Raw genomic sequence first — 22,869 nt, 5'->3', positions numbered from 1 at the left:
GGATGTCTCCAGAGAAGGAGACTACACCTGCTCACTCTGTGGGCAGCCTGTGCCAGTGCTCCATCATCCATATCTAGATATTCCCCCCTTTAAATGTTTCTGATAATGTTTCATACAATATTAATATCTCACTTGCACAAAGAGCAGAGACATACACCAGAGATACGATACATCATAACAACAGCATCAAAACCAACAAGTCTGCAAATGATTCAAGACTGACTATTTTTAAAGGTAATTAGAATAAAAAATAAAGAGCTATTTGTACCTCAGCCTGCATACCTCATTCCCACAAAGCACATACAAACAATTTAGTTCTGGGTAAAAAGGGAATGAATTATCTTTGTCACATTCAAGCTTCTACTAAAGGAACATATGATCATCTTCAATGTAGGCCACGTCTGAGCACTGTGACTGTTGAGCAGACACATTTGCACCTAATTACAATGCCTTTATTTTACTATTGAGGTCTATGTGGATTAAAATCTATCATAAAACTTTATGTCACAGAGCCATTTCACCTAGGAAACACAAGTGACTTTTCCTAGAAGAGATTGCAAATTAGAGGTTGGCTGTAGTCAACTTACCAATGACAGACATTCGTTTTCTATCACTGTTGAAATCCAAGATTGCAAGGACATCATAAGTTCTTACAGTTCCCATTTCACTTATTGTGATGGTATTTTGTGTTCGTGAAAGAAAAACATAGCCAAAGTTTCTGGCCGCTGTAACCAAGGCCCCTTCGTCTGGGGAGGCTGCCTGGTAATTGATCTGACCTGCATCATTGACAAATGAGAAGGAAAGAAAGCCAAGGCACACATGAGCATTACAGGGGCACTTGGATCACACAACTGAAAACTTCATGCCTGTTCTTCGACGTAATTGAGAGCTGGACATTCAATGCTGTGTTCTTTCTCTTTCTGAAGTGGCATCTGACATACTGCTGCAGCTCCTGACAGGAGTGTCACCAGAGAAGGAGGGCTGGGACAATCCCTTTTTATTATGGGTACTTTCCAAACAGGCTGAGTCACTGATCCCCCTCCTCTCATGTAGGAAAGCAAAAACTAAGTTGTCCATCTCAAAACAAATATAACTTAAATACCTTAATTTCTCAAGCACTGTCATTTAAGCACTTTCACAGAAGTGCCAAAAACCAAAGCGCAGCATAAGTCCTTGGTCACAGGTACCATCACAATACAGTGGAAACTACCCTCAAAAGATCAGAAGGAAGAGCAAGAACATACAGGAAACTCAGTTTCAAACATATCTCTCTAAGATTGGAGTAAACTGATATTACTCTCCTCTTACACTAAGCATGAATGTTAAACCTTATGTTCCACATGTATAAAGTCTTCATCACACTTTCATTCACTTTCAAATCTAGTTTCTGTCACTCTTTCTGTTATTCATTTTTTGTTATTTGCTGCTGACATTGTTAGAACAAACATACACGATTTGGATACACCTACAGGATTGTATATTTATTTCAAGGAGTAAGTGAATGAAAACTTCATGTGGAAAACACTTGGCTTTCCACACTGAAAACAAGTTTCCAAACACATTTGCACTTTCACATGTGTAAGGGAAACCAGAGACTACGCTAGCGTCATCTTTGTTTTATTTAAAGCTTATGCTTTTGAGATTTAAAGATGCATTTGAGCAGAAACAGGATCGTTCGCAGGAACCACAAAGTGCTTTTATAAACTGTTCCACTACCTTTCTCAATCTGCTGTTATTTAAGGTGCACATCTGCCAAAACTGTAACCTTCATTAAGGACAGCTTTCCGCAGAGAGACAGAGAAATTCAGTACAGTGAATTGTTGAAGAAGAACTGGGTCTTTCTTCTGTTTAATTTAAAAGAACAGTCTATTTCTCCTCATTTATGTGATCCACATTACTTTTGGATTGCACTCTTGTGCAACTGAACTTAACTATTACTATTTCCAAGAGCACAAGAGAAAAAAAATACTCACCATCAGAAACATCTACCATGACCGTGTGACAAATAGCGAGCAGAAGAAAGAACTCTTGGATTTCTGGATCCGTTTTGGACTTTATTTGCTCTATGAGATAGTGATCATAGAACAAGAACTTTCCATCTGCATATATGTTCCAGCTGAAATCCACTTTCTGCTTAGAAAACAGAAGAATTAGAGTTATCCCATGTGCAACCTTTTGTGCCTACTTGCCTCTCATACCTTAGTATGGCAGTGTTCCCAGACTGCAGAGACTGTGATGCTGGCTCACACCAACCTACCTCTGGGTGGCTCAGGAGGTGTCCTGCTCCATCCCGGCAGTCTCCTGTAATGCAAGGACAGGACAGGAAAACAAAGATTGTTACAACTCATTCACAAAGTCAGCAGTGTGGGGTATCTACAGCTACCATACTAGAGTACCTCAGATTTCATTAAGAAGTGTCAAATTTATTCATATCAGCAGTACCTTTTATTGTGTTGGGTGTACCTGCCTACGCTAGTGATGTCAAAACAAAAGTAAGGAAAAGGGCACCTGCTGGAAATGTCATAAAACATCCACGTTGTTTTAACAGAGCTTTCACTGTCAGAAATTCTTCTTTTTTCTTCAGAAGTCAGATTAGCACACTGATTTCTGTTCTTTTCACTGACAAAGAGAGGTTTCGTTATGGAGAACACCACTGTGTATTCCAAATACTTAAATCCAGACAAGTTCGTAAATAGATGGAACTAACATTGAAATGAAAAGCTACTGCTCTTACCATACTTTCTTAATTGTTCTTTGGATTATTCTGTGCCAGAGCATTTCTACCAAAGGAATCTGTAAATTACTAATTTCTGAGTTTTCTACTGGGAAGTTTCCACTGAACTCCATTGTTTTTTTCCTTAAAAGGAGGTAAACTAGGGGAAAACTACAATTAAATCTTACTGGAGCTTTACTCAAACCCAGGGCTTTATTGTGAAAGTTCATTTGAAACTAAAAGACTTCCATGCACCTCATTTCAAACCAGCATTCAAGTCACTACTCATTTCCACAGACTTGCAGTGGAAGACCAACCTGAGGCTGCCAGCTGCAATGTGCAGGCTGTCAGAGAGCCCCTGTCGCACATCAGGTGCACAGAGGACAGCAGCTGGGCACAGACACCAGTGTTAGTGCCAGCAGCAAACCCTGCCTTTTTTCTGCAACATTTTAGCACTTGCTAAGGTGATCAGAATGTGATTTTCCCTGTGGGGCTTGCAATGTCACGGCACAGACTTACCGTATCTTTGGCCATTTATGCAGCATTTTTTAAATGTCATGATGTTCTGTGTGAGAGTTCCCGTCTTGTCAGAGAAGATGTAATGGATCTGCCCCAGCTGCTCATTCAGAGTGGTGGTTCTGGCCTTCGCAGCCGTGTCCTTCTCAGCGTAATACATCTGCAGGTCCCAGTTTATAAAATAACTTTGGCCCAAACGAATCACTTCGACACTAAATGAAATGAATAAAAAATTCTTACTGCCAGCTGCAATTCATATTCAAAATAATTACATTTTCAGGGTCTCTGACTGTGCTTTCAGGGACTCAAGACTGCCCATATAACACAGCTGAAGCCAAAACAATCACATTTTACCAGCATATTACAGAATGCTGTTACACCTGGACAGGTCACTCACATCAACCTCAGACTACATAGCTCAACTTGAACAGCAGTGCAGTGACCAAGGAAGAAACCTCTACGGCCAAAAAATATCAATGCTGCTGCTCCTACAGTAAACAGAAATCCCACATGAGAACAGCATTTTAAGTATCATTTGGAGGAGGTAGGAAGCCCAGCCCAGGTTGCACAGGTAGGCGTCCAGGTGGGTCTTGAACATCTCTAGAGAAGGAGACTCCACCACCTCCCTGTGCAGCTCCAGTGCTCCATCACTGCACTGTGAAGAAGTTCCCACGCACATTTGTGCAGAACTTCCTATGCTTCAGTTTGTGGCCATTTCCCCTTGTCCTATTGCCACAAATTGCTGAGAAGAGTCCCTTGTCCCTTTGCCTCCCATTCTTAGATTATAGACGTGGCATATTTATTGTCTCTTCAGTAAGACAGAAAATCAGTGTGCATTCCCATCCAATGTGAAGCTACATTTGCTACCACCATGGAAAATCAGCTGTTTGCTGCTAGTTCATGCAATTATAGAATATCATCTAGTTTCAGCCCTCCCAATATAGGCTGGTTGCCACCCACTAGATCAGGCTGCCCAGGGCCCCATCCAACCCAGCTTTGAATTCCTCCAGGGGAAGGACATCCACAACTTCTCTGAGCAACCTGCACCAGTGTCTCACCATCCCCTGAGTAAAGAATTTCTTCCTAATGTAATTCTGAAGTTTCGTAACTGGATCCTATCAACAGTCCAACCACTGAAAGGTGTTGACCTACCTCACATAGAGAGAAATGGGAACCATAGTGTTCAGAACAATGATGTAGCCCCAGAAGTTAAGGAAGCCACGGTATGGAGGACTGTAGTCCTGTGCGTCATAGAGGTACCAAGATGAGTTGCCAATCTGCTGCTCCCAGTACGTGTGCCCAATGGCAAGGCCAGCCGAAAGCAGGATGAGGACAACAAAAATCTGCAGTGTATACAGGGAGGCAATTGACACCTCAATATTTGCTAGACTGAATTCCCAAATCTCCATGTTCAAACCAGAATGTTATATGTACAATAAATAAAAAGAAAGCGAGCAAACCTTTCCCACAAAATAGACTCGTCAGGTAATCTGGGTACTAATCTCTGTCTATTCACCAAGCACATTTTTCATTTTTTCACATTTACTTAAGCAGTCACACAAACAAGCACCAAGCAAGGCTGTGTGGGTACTGAGCTAAGTGCCTCTGTGTGTCAGCTGCCCAACTCCCTTTACCTCTTTCCCACATCTCAGGAAATCATTTTGCTGGTTAAAGCATGGGCTGGGGGACAGAGGCATTCCTCATACAGGCTCCAACAAGAAGAAGCATGGGTGGTGAGAAGACCTTGGGAACAGGATCTGTGTCCTCATAGTTCTACCCAGCAGTTCAGTGCAGAAAGAAGCACCTGCCAACACTGGTTTTGAAGTACACTTCTGCATTGTGCAGGCTGCCTTCCACCTCCATTTTAGGGCTACAGATTCCAACAACAGCGAGACACATTTTCAGATTTCATCCTGACTCAAAACAAAGTAGACTTATTTCTTATTTCAGAAGGAGAAAAAAAAAAGGCTTCCTAAATTTGCATTCACTCTTTTTACTTAAAAATGAACTCAAAATTATGAATTTTGAAGGAAAAGGCTTACAGTATAAACCATGTAATTCATAAGGGAGTCAATTTTTGTCCTTTTAAATTTCGTCTTTCCACTATTTCTCATTATTTTTGTATCAGGACCTGAACAAAAAGAAAAAAAAGGAAAGATTTAACATGGCAAATACAATTTACAAAGCTGTCAATAGTCAAAAGTTTATAAGAAGGGCACAATTTTCCTCCTGGGAGCACAGTTCTGGTGAGTAAATGTTACACATATTAATTTTGCACATACCTGCAAATATGACAACTCCGTGGCAGAAATCTGTATTCCTAATTTTACATCCACGTAACAAGATCTTATCAGCATCTAATGCATAGCTCCTGTTTCTCCAGAATAATGTTCCTGTGAACTTATCCAGTCGGTTATTAGGTTCTTCACATTCAATCAGACCTAAATTTTGAGAATGTGCTTAATAAATAACAGCATTTACTGCCAAAAACTTCCTGTCCACTTTTTCTTTTAATATTTATAAAATTTTAACAAGGGCCTGACTGCAAGAGTGAAGCTCTCTCTGGATCTTGAATTCTAGGATGAACACAGTGTTCAGCTCCTTTTGCCACTGTAGACTTCCCAGCAGCGATCCCACAGGGTAAGACAAGTCTCATGAAGTTGACAGCTACTCATTCAGATATCTGTAAACATTTTGGCTACAAACAATGACATTTTACTTTGACTCTTTGAACTTGCCCTGCTCCCACTGCCTATGATTGGTCAATTTGATTTTTCCACTCCCACACTGAGCTCACCCGAGAATTTTGGTTCACGTTGTACTTCACCATCATCAAAACGTAAGTAAATAGACTTACCAAGGCATAAGTACATGAATAGAAACTACTCTCCAGATACAACTCCAATAGCAAATACTTTTTTCCACAGAAAAACACATGCAAATGCTAGTAAAGGTCAATGTGTTATAGCTCATTCAAGCCCAAGATCTTATCTTCTGATAGACTCCATTTTGCCCAACTCCACAGCTTCCTCATGCAACGTGCTAGTGCTAACTCCAGCACCACAAGCACCAGTATTAATGCTTCAGTCCACACCCCTGTGTATTTACTTGGACTGTAAACCATTTGAATATTTAAATAGCTGTAATGATAAAAATATAACAGTACAAACCATTGAAGTCTGCCATCGCCTTCTCCTCATGAAGACACTTGTCTGTTACCTCAAGTGCCATTTTAAATTTTAAGTTTGTCTCACTGGAAAGGAGGGATAGAAACCTCATTGTATTAAGAACTTTGATACAGACAAAAAATATTCGAACAAAATCAAATTAAAGGAATCAGTACACAATAGACATCAGCCTCACACTTCGAAGGAATGAGCAAAGCTTTGCACTTCCATGCAGGTGAAACACTCATAAGCAACACAACCCACGAAGACTAAGACAAAGCAGTTAATTGCAACCTTACGTCAAAAATAATTGTGTTAATTTAATTACTGTATTTCTGAAATATACACTTACTGCTCTTTTACTAGTAAGCAAAAATAAACCTAAAAAATCCTTATGTAGATCCTTACCCATCCAGTTCAGCTGTCTCTACGTAGCAGAGACTGTTTGGTTCTGAGCTGGATAGCAACAGAATATCAGCCTAGTAAAAGAAAGAAATAAGCAGTAAATGACTCCAAGTCAAGATTTGCACAGAATTCTGTAGAAATACAGAGCAAACGTTTCAAAAACACTTACAGGAACGAAAGTATTTTTCTTCAGGCGAATAATATCACCAACTTTAATATCTTTCCATTTCGTGTCTTTGAACCTAGTACCAAGACAGTTTAATGATTATTACTATTTCATCTAGAACAGTATCCACTCTACAAATCATGAAATATTAAACCTTCCTCAGGACAAAAACATTACATCTCGGTTAAGATGTCTCTTGCTTTTGGAGACAGTAATTTAGATGTGAGTCTAAAACACTGAAGAAAGCTTATCTCCTTTCTTCCCTGCTCGCTCATCTATGAGTTTCAGTCCACCTCTCCAAGAAAGCTGTTCTTAGCACAGATTTAGTGCCACAGAATTCAGCTTAAATTGCTCCTTTCAGCAATTCCCCTCTGTTTCCAATTAGGTTTTCACACAGGGGTATGAACAGTAGAGAACAAAGAGCTGAGCCTTCTGGGTCAGGTATGATTTATATGATGAAACTTAGTAACTGATACCTATTGCTTTGTTACAAACTTAAGAGAACTACAAACCTTCCTTCCCTGATGACTTCACATGTTCTGTTATTAACCTCATTGTCCAGCCTATGACGGACCTGAAAAGCAGGAGGAGATAATGTATTCTGTACTGCATGGAAGAACTGTTTTCTTTTGCTTTCAGTATCAACAGAACACGTTTCTTACTATGTCATCCACCAGGTCTTTGGCTGCAGTTATTCCCAGCACCAAGAGTAAGGGCACCAGCGTTGTATACCATGACAGAGTACTTATCTGGGGAATCGCCTATCAGAAACAAACAGAATCAGCTCAGAACAGGATAATCATCAGTCTCAGCTCAGAGACATCAAGGAGAGGGGCAATTATAACATTTCAGGGAAAACAACACACCACAGGGAGAATTTTAAGTCACGCTGTGAAGATGAAAAAAAACCCAACTCTGCTAGCAGAGCTTGGCCATGCCGCCCTGCCTCAACACTAGCGTCTCTTTAACCATTGTAATTGCTTATATTTTCTCTTGGAGCTTCTGGGTTATGAATGGAACATGGAGGTCATCATGTTTTACAGAGTAGTAAACAAAAAAACCCAGGTTTTCTTCACAAAATTAATGAACTCTGCAACTAGCTAATCTAATACAAAACCAGGGTAGGCCAATGTAGATTTCTGTTAAGATATTCTTTGTTTCTCTGACTGTTCAGATATGGTCCCTCATGGACTACCACACAATTTCCTAAAAGAACAAATTGTGTCACCAGCATCTCATACTTAACTTCACAATTCATATTATCTCTTTATAAACTATGCCTTACCTGCAAAATGAGGAGTACCAGGAAATAGGAGTTGGCTGCTCTTTTAAATTGTTCAAACAGATTCAGTGGTAAAAAAGTGACAGGGTTGTACTTGTATGTCTTAATGGCATTTCCCTGTTGAATAAATCAGATGTAATTCATAACATAATATTCTTCTTACTTTACAAATGTACAGATCGTATTTCTAAGTAAAACATTCTACTAGTGAAATCTTTTCTATAAACTTTATTAGAACTGTAGTTTTCTTCAACAGTTCACACGGGTTGCCATCTTAATGAAACAAGAAAAAAAAGATCTATTTCACTGATTCTAACACAGCCAAAAAAACATCACAGACTTCATATCTAGCTTCGTATCATCAGAGACTACAAAATATCACACAGCCACAGCATAGCAAGGGCATAGTCTGTCCCCAGGTAGCTCCCAATGGAGCATAGTCCAGGGGGGAAACTTCAGCGCTCTGCACATCCTGTTTTATTTTGACTGTAAGGCCTATGAGCATTATTTGCTATATACACAGTATCACTACTAGGGATACAATTGGTGTCAGGTAATACATTCAGACACAAGTCTTGGAATCAGACTTCAGGAAGGACTATGTGAGACTTGCTCAGTGGTCCCTACCTATTCAGGCATAAAAGACTACTATTTTAATAGTGGCTCCAGCTGCAGAAGTTTAACTATTAAACATTAATACTAATGCATTAAATAACACAAAGTCTGCAAGGCCGATATCTCAGCAAGCACAAGGAAACCACACTGACCAATGCATCACCAATAATGTCAGACAGCTGACATGTTAATCCCAAAGTCCAATTTTATCACTCACAACTAGCACCACACATGTAATACTTTGAGTTAAAAAGTCTCTTTGATCCTAATTAGGTGTATTTGCAATAACAACATAAACGAGTAGACATTCACTAGTGTCTATTTTTAAGACTGTTAAAGTCAAGCTTTATCAGGATATTGCTTAATCTTACTCAGAGCCTTCTTTGATAGAAGAAGACACCTTTCTGGGTGTTCGCAACAGCTGCAGTTGAGCAGACAAAATTCACAGTTTGGATTGAAGGATATCTGGCTTTTAATTCTTTACTTCATCTTAAGAAAGTCTCCTGATTCCTAAATTTTCTATTCACGAACTCAAATCAATTACATTACCCTGCCTTTGCTGGAAATCCTAACGGAGCATTAACTGTGGCTTTTACACCAGTCAACAATGTTCAAAAAGACCTTAAAGAGATCAAGAAAGCATTCACCCTGACAAGCCCTATAACCATGTAATTGAGGCACAGAAAACTTACAGCATATTTGCTTTTTTTGAAGCAAAGAAATACTTTTCTCTTAAACTGAGGCTGTTCGTAGAAGTGATGATCATTTGCTTTCACTTGCCAACTGCAGTCTGGAAGAAAAAAGGTAAATATGGGTCAATATTTGATTGTTACAAACATGAGGAAACCATTCTACCAGCATAAAGTTCTTTCAAATGCCATCTTTTTAAGGTTCTTCCAATTGAAACAAAACTGGAGCTGGCTTTGCATACTATACTGTCTAATAAAAGGTTTAAGATATTTCCAGATTACCAGTCTTTACTAACAATAAATAAATGAATTAAAAATAATATGAAGTTGGATGAAGTCAAATAACTATTTGGAAGTCCTACAGGAAACTGAAAGCATAGAGAAACGTTTAGTCAAGCATTCTTGACTAAATTCCCTTCTTTCCCCTTTCAGTTTGCTTTTGCTAACAACTGCAAAGCACTGTGCACTCAAAACAGGTTTCTCAATCTTTTTAAAAATGGAAAGATATACTCATTTTTTAAAAAGTGAATTAATGTAAACATGGTGTGTTTTCATTAACAATCATCAGTAAAAATCTGATGTGCTCAGCCATAAGTTTTCATTGCTTACTTGAAATCTCAGGAATGTGTATTACAGTTTGCAGTAAGTTTAATAAAACTAAATAAGAGATGTCAGCAACAGCCTTCCAAAGTTTTGGATGACAGTCCTACAGGATCACTAACAAAGCCACCCAGCAACCTTCTTTAGATTCGTTACCTTCAGAATTAAGCATTTAAAGCTGGAATTGATACACAGCCTCCCTAGGGAAGAAGTTTCAAAAGCATTTCCTAAGAAACCTCCATTTCCACCTTAAACGTGTTTAGAAAGCTATGCAAACCAACCACCAAATGGAAGTAACTGTGTTACGCTGGTTTCAATTTTCAGGTGATGGAGAAGGCAAGTAAGTGAAGACCCGTTCGAGCAGCCCTTGGACCACAGACTATTTACTTGTAGGATCTACCTTAATTGACATGAGGTTACCAAGCAGATATTACTCTTATGCATCAGGCAGCGGCATAGAATTCTAGCTGCAGACTGGAATTAAGTTGACATTCACACAGATATTTATTAGATTGAATTGCCACCAATCACTCCTCCACATGTTTGGATAAACCAGATGACCTCTTTAGGTCCCTTCCAACCCAAGCCATTCTGTGATTCTAAGCCAAATCCTATCTAACCCATCAATTACAAAGAGAAAACGTATCCACATGTGACTTAGTCTCCAGCTTCAAGACCATTAGCTACCCAAAGCACGTTTCCATCAGAGTAGTACCTTTTTTCAGTGGCTCTTGGCTGTCCTCAGTGGCCCTGTTGACTTGCTTTTGCTTTGGTTCAATTGGAGGATGCTGGCTGTCTAGCTCATCCTCTGTGTCATCATCGCTGTATGGCACCACCTCATCATTAGGATGGGAATCCTCATCGAAGGTGGTCTCTGAGTCCCGTTCTGAACTCATGCCGCTAGTGCCCTGCAGGCATTTTGTAAAGGTTTAGAAGCAGAGCTAACATAGCAGGTATTGGAAACAACATCTCCATAAGTTTACTTGGTCAATAATGGCTAGCAAAAACCATATTTGAAAACAGTTCCCCTAAAGCAGCTGAGAGCACAGACCTGTGCTGTATCTAATTGCACACATACAGCAGACCAAGGAAGACCCTACAATCATGATGTAGGACATCTTTAATGGAATGCAGAAATGAGCAAGACTGAGAACATCCAGCACTCGGTGCCCATACCACCCATGTCTGCAGCAGCATCTGGACCAGATGGGTTGCAAGAGCTCACCCTAGCCTCCTTCAACATTTTTAGGTCATTGAGACCACCTTCAGCTGCTTTCTGCAGCTGACACTGTCCAACTAATTGGCTGTAAACTGAACCCAGCAACCACCTCTCCTGCGTAACTCCACACTGCATCTCCCCACAAACAAACACATGCACAGTTCCTACGAGGTCTACACAGTCAGTTGGCCCATTCATTGCTTCACTTAGTGTCCTGGCATTTTAGTGACAGATCTGATATGATAGCTTAGGTTGCCCTGATGAACACGTACTGCTCATTTCTAGCCACACAGTTTCCAAATTTGTTGTACTGAAGCTTAAGTTAATTGGTCTGGAAGATTAATACTTCTGAAAAGACATCTGACTGAAAACTCCAAGGAGAGGAAGGGGCTGCCTCCTTGGAGCCCAGGGAGCCTGCTGGCCCCAGCCAACTTCACCTGGGTCCCTGCAGCCCAGGCCTGGGCACATCACATGCAGGAGGACTGCTCCCCATGCACATGCAAGGCTGTGTCACCCTATCCCCACACTGTTGTCAGCAAAGCCAGCCAACAGCAATCTCTGGAGCTGACACTAGACCCTGCTGGTAACCACATTGGTTTCCATTTTTGCAGAGCAAAACTGCCTCCCTTCCTTAAAATCTCTTATGAGAGATATATAAATATTAAATGAGCACTTAATATGCTGCTCAAATGACATGACTGTGGGCTGGCAGCCCAAAGCATGCTAGACTTCTGAGCAGCAGCACATAAGTGAGTGCTTCAGAAAAGCCAGCTTAAAATTAAAACCAAACCCACAGACATTAGATCAGAACATACAGTTCAATTCAGTAGGAATTAATACAGTTTTTTAAAAATCCACTTGGGCTCACCAATGCCATGAGCTGAGACACTGCAGCTGGTCACCAATACACGGGACATGCAACCTGAAACTTCTGTTTGTTCCAGAACTCATGAGAGATGCAGGAGATTTGAGCTCAAATTTAGACACTTCACTACCTCACTGTCATATTCTGGCTTATTTCTCCTCTTCTTACTCTTTTTTCTTCAACTTTTTTTAACCCCTTTTCCATTAGCTCCCCCAGTTTGCAAAGCCTAGCTCTAAATGAAGAGCTAAAAAAGTGTGAAAAGAAATCCAGAGGCTGAGAAGGAAGCAGCACCTGCACAAAGCAGAGAGCTGGTGCAAATTAAAACTGTTCCATCTGAATAAGGAGAGCAGTTTCATTTGGTCCAGCACCAGAACTCTGCTGATACACAGCAGCAAGGGGCTCCTGCAGGGCCAGGCCAGGTCCGCCGTGACACCAGGGTGCCATGGACTTCTAAAGCAACACACAGTGCTCAACCCAAGTTTCTTCTTGAGATACATGAGAAAAGAAATAAGAATAAGAAATACATAAGAAATACACTCAACTACAAGAATCACAGAACCACAGAATCATTAGGGTTGGAAAAAAACTCTGTGATCAAGTCCAACTGCCAGCCCATCTCCACCACGCTCACTAACCGTGTCCCCAAGTGCCACATCTCTGTGGCCCTAGAATGCCTCCAGATACCATGATTACACCACCTCCCTGGGCAGCCTGTGCCACTCCACTGTGCCTGACCACTCATTGGAGAAGATTTTTTTTCCTAATATCTAACCTGAACCTGCTGTGGAACCACGTGAGGCTTCATTTCTCATCCTACCACTGTTACTGAGAGTACCTGGGCTGACCGCCCACCTCACAACAACCTCCTTGTAGGGTGTCAGAGAGTAATGAGGTCTCCCCTGTGACCTTTCTTCTCTAGACTGAACAATCACAGTTCCCTCAGCTGCTCCTCATTAAGACCTGAAAACAAGCAGTCATGGACACTGCAATACTGAAACCTCATGTGTGGAATAGAATGGAGGCAACAGCTGAAAATACTTACGTGTGTGGTCCTTGGAACAAAAAGTAACACAGAATCTTTGAACTGCTTTCAAGCTAAGGCAAAATAAGTTCACGTACAGCAAAGAAGGGCCCATCACAGCATATATATGTAGACATGGCAATTGGGGACATGGTTCGGTGGATATGATGAGGGTGGGATAGGGTTGGATTAAGTGATCTTAGAGATCTTTTCCAACCTTAATGGTTCTGTGATTCTGCTAAGCGATATCATGGGTCTGGGTAATCCTCCTGCAGCTCCTGCCCATTATTTAGCTCTCACAAAGCAGCAGTCAGAACTGAAGACCTCCAATGGCAGGATATTGCATTTCTATCCCCTCTTCAGGGATTCCAGCCAAATGCTTTAATGAAGTATCATTCTTCATTAAAAATATATCGATGAACTAATCTACCTGTAAGAAGAGCTCCTGCAAGGTAACAGGCAAATAACAGAACTAGATTTGCTTCCAAAAGGTGAAACGGATGACATATTGCTCAAAATAGGTAGGAAATTTTAGAGTTAACAAGTTTCTGAACAAGCACACAGAAAGTATCTTATGAACTAGCCAAACCTCCATAATGACACTGTAAGGAAACAAACAAACAAACAAACAAAAAACAACAACAGTAAGGAATAGCACAAATGGGACAAGGACATAATCATCACTCCACACTCTTCATAAGCATCAGCTGAATGAGCTCAAGGCCTCCAGCTGCAAAGCCATCTATCTGTGTATCAACTCCATACAGAGTAGCTGGACTTACTTCAGGGAATGACTACGTCAAAGAATTGAATATTCCCAAAATGATACTTATAGAGGGAATGATATGTACCATCAGAACTAATAATCAGTCATTGTTCTGAAATGCAACAACTTCTTTATACATCCTCATGGAATACTGGAATGTTGGTAGAGCTCCATTTTGAAATACTTTGGATAAAGGCAACCTCAATAGTTTACATAACTATTTTAATTCACCTATGACTGGAAGCAAGGTAATTTTCATCTGAGGCAGTTTTCAAGGCAAGCTTTGCCTTTCCTAACCTGTACATGAATGCTCAAATAGCATTGTCCCCACGGAACACTTCCAAGCACATCCCTGCTCAAGTCCAGGGCTGTGGACTTCAGTGGTGAGGCAATGGCACAGACTGCTCAGCAAAGTAACTGAGTCACAGTCAGTGGGCATGGTGGGGGTGGGATGACTGCTGGACTTGGTGATCTCTGAGGTCTTTTCCAACCTTAATGATTCTATGACTTGCCTTGCTTCCTCACGGCATGATTCTGAATTCCACCATCCAATGTTCCCAGCATGCAAGCCTGTTCCACCCTTGGAACCCCAATCACTTCTTCCTTGTTTGGAAGCAGAAAGCCCAGCAGACATTCTCCTTTTTGGTTTCCTATATCTTAACAATATTTATCTTAACTGCGTATGTTATGACACACATGAGATAGGGCAGGATGAGTGGAGTTCATTAAAAGCTTAATCTACACCTAGAAATGTTATCTAGGATTCAGTTTACTTGGAGTTTGTCATATGCACTTGGAATCCTGAAGCCTCAACTCCTCAAGGTTAATCAAGTAAATGTTGCATTAAGAAAAAAAACCCCACAAGGCGTACAATTCAGAACACATCATATAGGGTGTATGACCTTGATGTCTGCCTAGGAGTTCTCTGTGACTATCATAAATAGTGGGACTTGGTGCCTGGCACAGTAGAGAAGCAGACTCTGCCCAGACATCATGGGCAATTGGTTCTTCAGCAGCTGACCTAGCAGGCACACCCCAGCTCTCAGCGCAGTTTCAGGGAACAAAACTATTGAATATCTGTGATGGGAAAACAGATGAACTTACTTCCAAGCTGCTCCATCAGAGAGCAGGAAACAAGCAAAGACTTGTTAGTCTACCAGAGCTCCCATTCATGTTTTTATTATGCGTGGTGATCTTAAAAGAAAAAAAGTCGCCACCTTGAAACCTGCTGGAGTTGGGCAGTGCCAGCACAGGTTTAACAGGAGGTGACTCAGACTTCCCATCCAAAAAAGGGCTAATTCAGGTGATTAAATGTGGCTAAGGGAAAAATACCTCCACAGCACTAGTCCCTGCTAACCAGAAAAGACGTCACACCTGACAATTCTGAGGTCACCTCCGTGGTACAGTAGAACTGAAAAGGTTAAGGAAGCCCTTTCAGAGACTCAGACGATCACTGCAACAGGAGAAAACCTTGGGAAACCTGTTTTGTGAGCAACACGTCTCATTTAAGTCAACCTGGTTACGTCACCTACTTCTATTACTCACCCAGACCCAGATTTTACACACACATATGTAAACATGTGCACACTGCTTTTTATATATAAATTACGTATTTTTTTATTTACAACACTATCTCATCTCACAGAAAATATTTCTAAAAATGTCATTTCAGGCAGTTTCTGGCCACAACTTGTGCAGAAGATACTGAGAACCAAGTCTGAATAGCAGATCATTCCCGTTTCCCTCAAACATTACCATGAACCGAGGAACCTTGCATGATCTGTACACTGACAGTGAGCAGTAACATCAGCACTGACATTCACCACATGAAGACCATCACTTTAAGACAGTTAAAATCTGGTGAATAATCAATTTCTCCTCACCTGCCTTCTTTCCAGTCTTGAAATTTTAGCTCCAGGACAAAGTCACTGGAGTCAGAAAGTCACAGTCACAAAGAGCTACCACTCATTAAAACAGGTGATTCCAGAAACACATTTCACCAAACTTCTTCAGCTGAGAGGATTGAGGACTTCGTGAATGTGTGGAAATGAACATGAAGAATATTCTAATATAAATAAATAATCATTATGAGCCAACAGGACTCTAGAGAAGGAAGAGATGAATTCGCCACTTACTGAAAACTGGAAGCTGATAGCAGACAGATCCACAGCCCACAGTCCTGGTTGTCTGAGGACAAGCAATGATGGTTGAAGATGAGGCACTTGCAGAAACACTAATTTTATCCATTATCTGCACTAGATTTTTCATTAACAGATACAGACTTTCCTTCTCCTAAAGTCCAAGTCAACCCAAGTTATCTTTGCAAACGATAATAAAGGAGGCAACCTTTGTTCAATCTGTAGCCTTAACAGTACTCTGCAGGGGTTTCCACCTGCCTTTTACAGAGATTGCTGAACTTCCTCCCACAGTTCATGGTATAAAACTACGTGGTTTAGATGAATAAAGGAAGAAATAATTCATTTTGTGCAGATATGAACTGTACTGAAAGACTGTTTAGAAGCATAAACAGTTATTTTCCTAAGTGTTTCACCTCCCCATTAAAACAAGCAGGCATTATAAACCATAAAGATCTGCCACACAGTTGCATATCACAGCTACTGCACCTTTACAGTCAGGGCTAAAGATGGGGACTCTGTCCTCAGCTGTCCAATACCCAACAGGCAACGTGGGCTGAGGGAGCTGTTGGACAAAAAACCACCATTTCTGATCATTTCTCCAAGCCCTCCATGCTACCTCCTCTTCCTGCTTTCAGAAGGACACTGTCCTGGTACTGTCCTTGGTTTCATTTCCACTGCTATCTCTGCAGCGCTCACCCTTCCATGCTTTTTCTTTACACCTTCCTGTGCATCACTCTACACCAGTCTGTAAACAAAGGCATCCACAAATTTGCCCAAGCTGACCAGCTCTGCTGCTGGTAAGGTTAAAAAATATATATGTATCTGATTCATCTAAGAACATATGAGGAAAAGTACAACAACACAGCACTAAGCAGATCACTGTATGTCACAGAATAATTCTGTGAGCTTGACATAAAGCAGAGATGCAGAAACAGACACTGAGTATTGTCAAATGGCACTGAGAGCTCCTGAACCAACAGTCCCCAATGGACAACGCAGGACCACATCCTTTACCCCAACATGCACAGGTCACAGAGGGTAAGAGATTTGCCCAAGGCTACATGGTAAGTCACAGACAGAACCAGGGTTGGGTTTCAGAAGCTCCTGGCTAATATCCTGCGTTCAATTACATCTAAACAAAGCAGCTCATTTAGCAGAGGCCAGGTAAAGGGAACAGACAAGGAAGAACGTCAAAACCCCTCATCATGAAAACAAAATCAATCAAACCACTCCCCATACCTAAATGCGGGTAGCGTATTACATTCAAGCCCAGTATGATCACCAGTGACATCAAAATAAAAGCCACAACAACAAAAGAAGATGGAAAATTAATTCCAGCTAATTTAAATAAAGGACTACAATGCAAAACAAGAAAATGGCTTGTTGAACTCAACAACACAAATTGCAGGCCAAGGGACTGGAATATTCACAGGCAGTGAATGAAGAGAAGAAGTCACCAGGCATTGCTGTGTATTACCTGCAGGCTGACAAAGGGACAAACACAAATTTGCAAAAGCAACCATGCGCTGATGGGAACTTCAGTAACATCAGTACAGAGACTGGTGGAAAAAGAACACAGGCCAAACACCCCTTGATATCTGAATCAGTCTCAGAAAAGAAGGACAAATTTTAAAGGAACCAAACTGGTCAAAACAGAAAACCGTGAGCAAATCTAAGCTTATAAGGACACTGTATGCAGGGAATTAAACCCACATTATCTAGAGGCAATTACAGAGTTCAGGATCACGTAGAATGAGGTTTGTTTGCAGTCCCACCAACATGCCCAGCCCTAGGGCTCCCTGCAGCTGCAGCACCCACTGCCTGCCATGCATTCAGCCAAGGTAGCACAGCTACTGCCAGGAGCACTGTGCACTGTGGCTTCAGTTCCTGCTGACCTTACAGCAGCAGGACGCCCTGCTAGCCAGTCCATCTAACAGCCCTGTACTTGGGCCTTCGGAAGAGGAATGCTATGGAAAAAAGCAGCAGGCAATAGGGCTGAGATGTCCATTTGTGTCTGTCAGAAGGCTTTTTCCATCTTCCAACAGACTGATGAGCCTCATGAGTAACCTTCTGCTACTGGACCATGGCAGTTTCTTAACATGGACTCCTGTAACTGCTCTAAAGGCTGAACAAACACTAACTAGTCACAAAGGCTATTTTCCTCAGCACACACGAGGAAAGAAACCAACTCACAGAAGCGGTGCAGGCAGCGGGACCCCGCGGCACCTACTTTTCCTTCTCTTGGTCCTTCAGAGCATGGGCACCGCGATTAGGTCGACCTCCAGCTTAGGGGCACAGCTCCGCATCGTCTCACGCGGCGTTCCTAAGCGAGCAATACTTTTAAACCACAGAACAGCAAACAACCTTCGGGCTCAGGAGACGGTGAAGGAAAGAAAAAAACACACCCACTTTCCCAGACTTCACGGTGCAGCTCCCGAGCTTCACCCTCCCTCCTCGCCCGGCAGCCAGCCCCCGACCTCCGCAGTCCCCACCCCCGGCCCGGTCGCGACCCCGCACACCTCACCCGCAACGCGCGACGAGCAAATCGCCAACGACGCGTACGCCGAAGGGGAAAGCCACGACGGCCCCGCACCGCGGCCCCAGACCCCAAAACCCGTCCCGCCCCGAGTTTCGGCACCGCCCGCCCGCAGCACCTGAGCGCGGCTCCCGGAGCCCCCGCCCGCTCAGATCCCGCTCGCGCCCCGACGGCCGCCGCTCCGCCCGCTGCCTCTCCGCTGCCAGACCGGACGGACGGGTTCCGTGCGGGGGGAGGTGCCGCGCCGGCCGCAGCCCCAGCCCCGGCGGCACGGCCCAAACGCCGCCTGCCCGGCCTCGGGGTCGGCTCTGGGGGGAGAGGAGCCGGGGGAGCGTGTCCTGGAAAGACCCGCTCCCCGAGTTTTCTCACTGCCGTTCCTAAGTTAGACAGCGGGTGACAACGTCGGTTCTAATAAGCGCGCACGGCCATTGTTCCAGAGGGAGAGGAGCCCTCCTTCGCCCCCCTGTGCCGTGCTCTGCTGCTCCGCGCGGCTCTGCCGCACGGACCAGGTGATGTGACATGGGAGTGCAGAGCTGGGATCGTGGCACCCCAAGGCGTGCAGCAGCAGCAGGAGCGATGTGGCTCCAGGACCATGGCAGGAGCAGTCACACGCAGCAGTTCCGCAGCCCCACTGCAGTGCTGTTGGACCTGGTGGAGAGGCCTGGGTTAGGTGCTGAGGACTGGGCTGGACGTTGAGTTGTGGGATGGGCACTGAGCCCTCAGCAGGGCTCTGGGCCCTGGAACCAGCACTGAGTCCGGTGAGCAGTGGGATAACCCCCTGGGTGGCTTCAAGTAGCAGGATTGACATAACTATAACAAAGGCTAGCAGTGTGCACTTGAAGCCCAGAATGTCAACTGGATCCTGGGTTGCATCCAGAGAAGCCTGAGCAGCATGTCAAGGGAGGTCATGCTGCCTCTCTCCTCTGCTCTTGTGAGACCCCACCTGGGGTACTGTGTCCAGATCTGGAGCCAGCAAGACCAGAAGGACACGGAGCTGTTGGAGTGGATCCAGAGGAGGGCCATGAAGATGATCAGAGGGCTGAAGCACCTCCCTCCCCTACAAGGACAGGCTGAGAGAGCTGGGGCTATTCAGCCTGGAGAGGAGAAGACTTGTGGGGATGTTATAGCGGCCTGCCAGGATATGAAGGAAAGCAGGGGAGAGACTTTTTACAAGGGCAAGTAGCAACAGGAGAAGGAGAAATAGCTGTAAACTGAAAGAAGGTAGATGCAACCTAGGTATTAGGAGGAAATTCTTTACTGTGATGGTGGTGAGACACTGGATCAGGTTGCCCAATGAGGTTGTGGATGCCCCCTCCCTGGAAGCGCTTGAGGCCAGGCTGGATGGGGCTGTGAGCAGCATGGTTGGTGGGTGTCCCTGCCTATTGCCGGGGGTTGGAAGTAAACGATCTCTTCCAACCAAAACTGTGCTGTGATTTTCTGTGATTCTTCACACTTAACTAGCTCTGTGTAGCACAGCCTCAAAGGGCCATATCACACCCAAGGCAAACTGGCAAGCTCTATGATGGCAAATGCAAAATGTCTTGATGTGTGGATGGCAAAAAGATGGACATCTTTCTGGGTGAGGGAAGGGATGCAGGGTAATCAGAGCCTTAACCAATCCCAGTATGGAATTAGCATGGATAAATAAGAAGTGTCCTTTGAAGGTGAAACTGGATCCATAGGAACGCACAGAGATGAAAGCACAGGGAGTTTTAGTGCCTCTTCCAAGTATTCACTGCATTTGGTACTGTGAAGGAAAAGAAAAGTGGGATGGGCTTATCCAGATTTCTGTTTGACAAGAGAAAACAAGTATGAAATGTAATGCCATTATAAAGATTTTTCAAGTTTATTACATAGCCAGCTTGGAGCTAATATTCCTAAGGAAGAAAAAAAAAAATTATAAAAAAAGAGCACAAAACTTTTACATGCACTTTCATTCAGAGATAATGCAATTCATGGCAGGAGAAATGCAGATGTGCTTGCTAATCTGATGTGATGGAATTGTTTTCTAAGCTGGGATGGAATTGTTTTCTTCATGGTGTTTGGTGTGATGCTATGCCTTGGTTCCAGCAGAAAAACTCTGTTAATAACACACCAGTGTTTACAGTTGCCTTCTAAGCCAAGGCCATGCTCAGCGAAGGGCCTGAGCTGCTGGGAGGGGAACAAGGACAGCTGACTGAAACTGGCCAAAGGGATATTCCATATCATATGTCACCGTGTGGAAGAGGTTTTGAAGGGGGTGGGAATTCATCTCTTCTGCTGCTTGGGAGCTAGCTGGGCATAGAATGGGGAGTGGTGAGCAATTGCTTTTGCATCACTCATTATATACATTCACATATATTTTTATGGTCATTACTGCTATCCTTTTCTCTATCTTAGTAAATTGTTCTAGCTCAACCCATGAGTTCTACTTTGTTTTTTTTTCCCCAAATCTCTTCCCCATACCATTGAGCAGAGGGGGAGAGGAGGTGAGCTGTGTGTTGGCTGGATACCTGATGGGTTAAACCACTGATCAAGCATCTGATCAAGGAGAAGAAATGGAAAATAATAGCTCTCTCTTAAAGTAATGATGGGAAATGTAACATCAGTCAAGCACTTCAGTGTTTAACATGCTCTTTGTACAATAATACTTTCTATTTTTGACTGCTGCTGACCACAGGAAGGTAAATATTTGCTTTTGTCACAGTTTCTCCCTAAAACAGCACAGCTTCTCTTTTTTAATTTTAAATGAAACTTTTTTTTTTAATTTGACCTTATTTCTAAATGTGAAACCTCAGTAACTTCACTGAAAGTTGCTCTGCTGCATTCTGCTCCGCTTTCTGCTGGTCTGCTCCTGTCCTGCAGCTCTGATCCTGAAGCCATGTACCCCAGGGCAGACTGAGCCTTGCACTCACAGTCTGGTACCTGGCTCTACATCATCTGGAGTTGTATTGCCTGGCCATGATGTTCTTGCTGTGGGCAGGTCTGGCTCTTGGATGTGCTATTGCTGTCCATGTTCTGTGGCACCTGTGGGCGTGGGGTGCGGGCAGGGGCTGAGTGGTGTCTCCAGGCTCCACGAGCAGTGGTCCAGTGGCCTGGGGAAAGCACTCAGAACTGGAAAGCACAGAAATCTGGCCAGCAAGAACTGCTCAAACACACACTGGGTACATCTTTGAGATCTTCACTGTGCTGCCTGTTTGCATGGCTCCGATTAACTCCTCCTCAAACAGCAGCTGCTGCTGGCAGCCCCACTTATGCCCCCACAGGGCAGCAGCCAGGCTGCCGCTTTGCACACCGCGGTTCCCAGTGGTGCCGACCCAATCCAGCCCCCACCCGGGGCTGGATCTTTCCACAGTGACCAAACCTGAGAAGAATGAAAGAGGTCCTTCACAAAGCAGAGTATTGCAGTAATGTAAAACCTCCTTTTCTTTCAGCCAGGAAGGAAGAATCTTACCTCTCTGGAAGGTATACCAGTCACTCCCCTTACACAGTTTCACCTTGAATGTTTGTTACTGTGCTTCAGATGGTGAGGTTCAGTGTCATGGCCAGCTGTGGGGCTGCCAGCAGCAGCACTATTGAAATGAGAAATCTACATTTTGTCTTAACTTTTTTCTTTTTTGTGTTAACACAAATCTTACTGTTGATCATGTATATCAGCAGGAAAATAAATAAATACTTAAAAAGAGAACATGGTTGCTTTCTTGCAGTTTTTAAATGATGAATCATCAAGCCATCAGGTTTTTTCTTCTCATTGCAGGCTTAGCTGGCGAAGGTGTGCTTGTTTGTTACAAGTATGGGAGAGTAAGGTGAGCAGCAACTGTTGCAGAAATGAAACTTGCTGCATGTGGATGCTGTTCTGTAATGAAAGTGATAGTTATTGCAGACTGACAGCTATGTAAAAGATTGCTTGGTTTATTTTTCAGTAGCAACAATACTGTATTTCCCTGTGCCTAAAAGACACTCATTCAAATAGACTTCCCCCCCCCCCCCCCCTTATTTAAAATCTAAGGCTGAATTCCAGAGTTCTGTCTTTTAACTTCTTTCTCTTATAGTACCTGCATCAAATTCCTGTCACAGAAATGAAACCGAGTGAATTAAAAATCAGTAGCATTTTGGGTTAACACAAAAGCAAAGGTTTACTTATGCCTTTGATAATTCAATTTCTCCATCCGCAGGGCTGAATAGTTTCTAT

The 22,869-nt window shown here is 43.0% G+C and overlaps 1 protein-coding gene across 1 annotated transcript in view; it reads right to left on the bottom strand.

Moving 5' to 3' along the window:
- Positions 1-18,539, bottom strand: part of ATP8B1 (ATPase phospholipid transporting 8B1) — a 28,603-nt gene extending 10,064 nt beyond the window's left edge. The window contains exons 1-16 of the mRNA XM_065747069.1: positions 18,356-18,539; positions 10,869-11,061; positions 9,557-9,654; positions 8,253-8,366; positions 7,630-7,728; positions 7,480-7,541; positions 6,971-7,043; positions 6,805-6,875; positions 6,400-6,482; positions 5,512-5,670; positions 5,272-5,360; positions 4,382-4,572; positions 3,233-3,441; positions 2,258-2,301; positions 1,974-2,130; positions 588-776 (exon numbers count right to left, since the gene is read on the bottom strand). Of these exons, the coding sequence (XP_065603141.1) occupies positions 588-776; positions 1,974-2,130; positions 2,258-2,301; positions 3,233-3,441; positions 4,382-4,572; positions 5,272-5,360; positions 5,512-5,670; positions 6,400-6,482; positions 6,805-6,875; positions 6,971-7,043; positions 7,480-7,541; positions 7,630-7,728; positions 8,253-8,366; positions 9,557-9,654; positions 10,869-11,049 (1,819 nt within the window). The 5' untranslated portion in view covers positions 11,050-11,061; positions 18,356-18,539. The remainder of the gene's footprint in view (positions 1-587; positions 777-1,973; positions 2,131-2,257; positions 2,302-3,232; positions 3,442-4,381; positions 4,573-5,271; positions 5,361-5,511; positions 5,671-6,399; positions 6,483-6,804; positions 6,876-6,970; positions 7,044-7,479; positions 7,542-7,629; positions 7,729-8,252; positions 8,367-9,556; positions 9,655-10,868; positions 11,062-18,355) is intronic.
- Between the last annotated feature and the right edge of the window lie 4,330 nt (positions 18,540-22,869).

Source organism: Cyrtonyx montezumae, unplaced genomic scaffold (genome assembly GCF_038088225.1).
Source record: "Cyrtonyx montezumae isolate F1298 unplaced genomic scaffold, pur_monq_1.0 scaffold_41, whole genome shotgun sequence".
NCBI lineage: Eukaryota > Metazoa > Chordata > Aves > Galliformes > Odontophoridae > Cyrtonyx > Cyrtonyx montezumae.
This window is presented reverse-complemented; position numbering and strand designations above follow the sequence as displayed.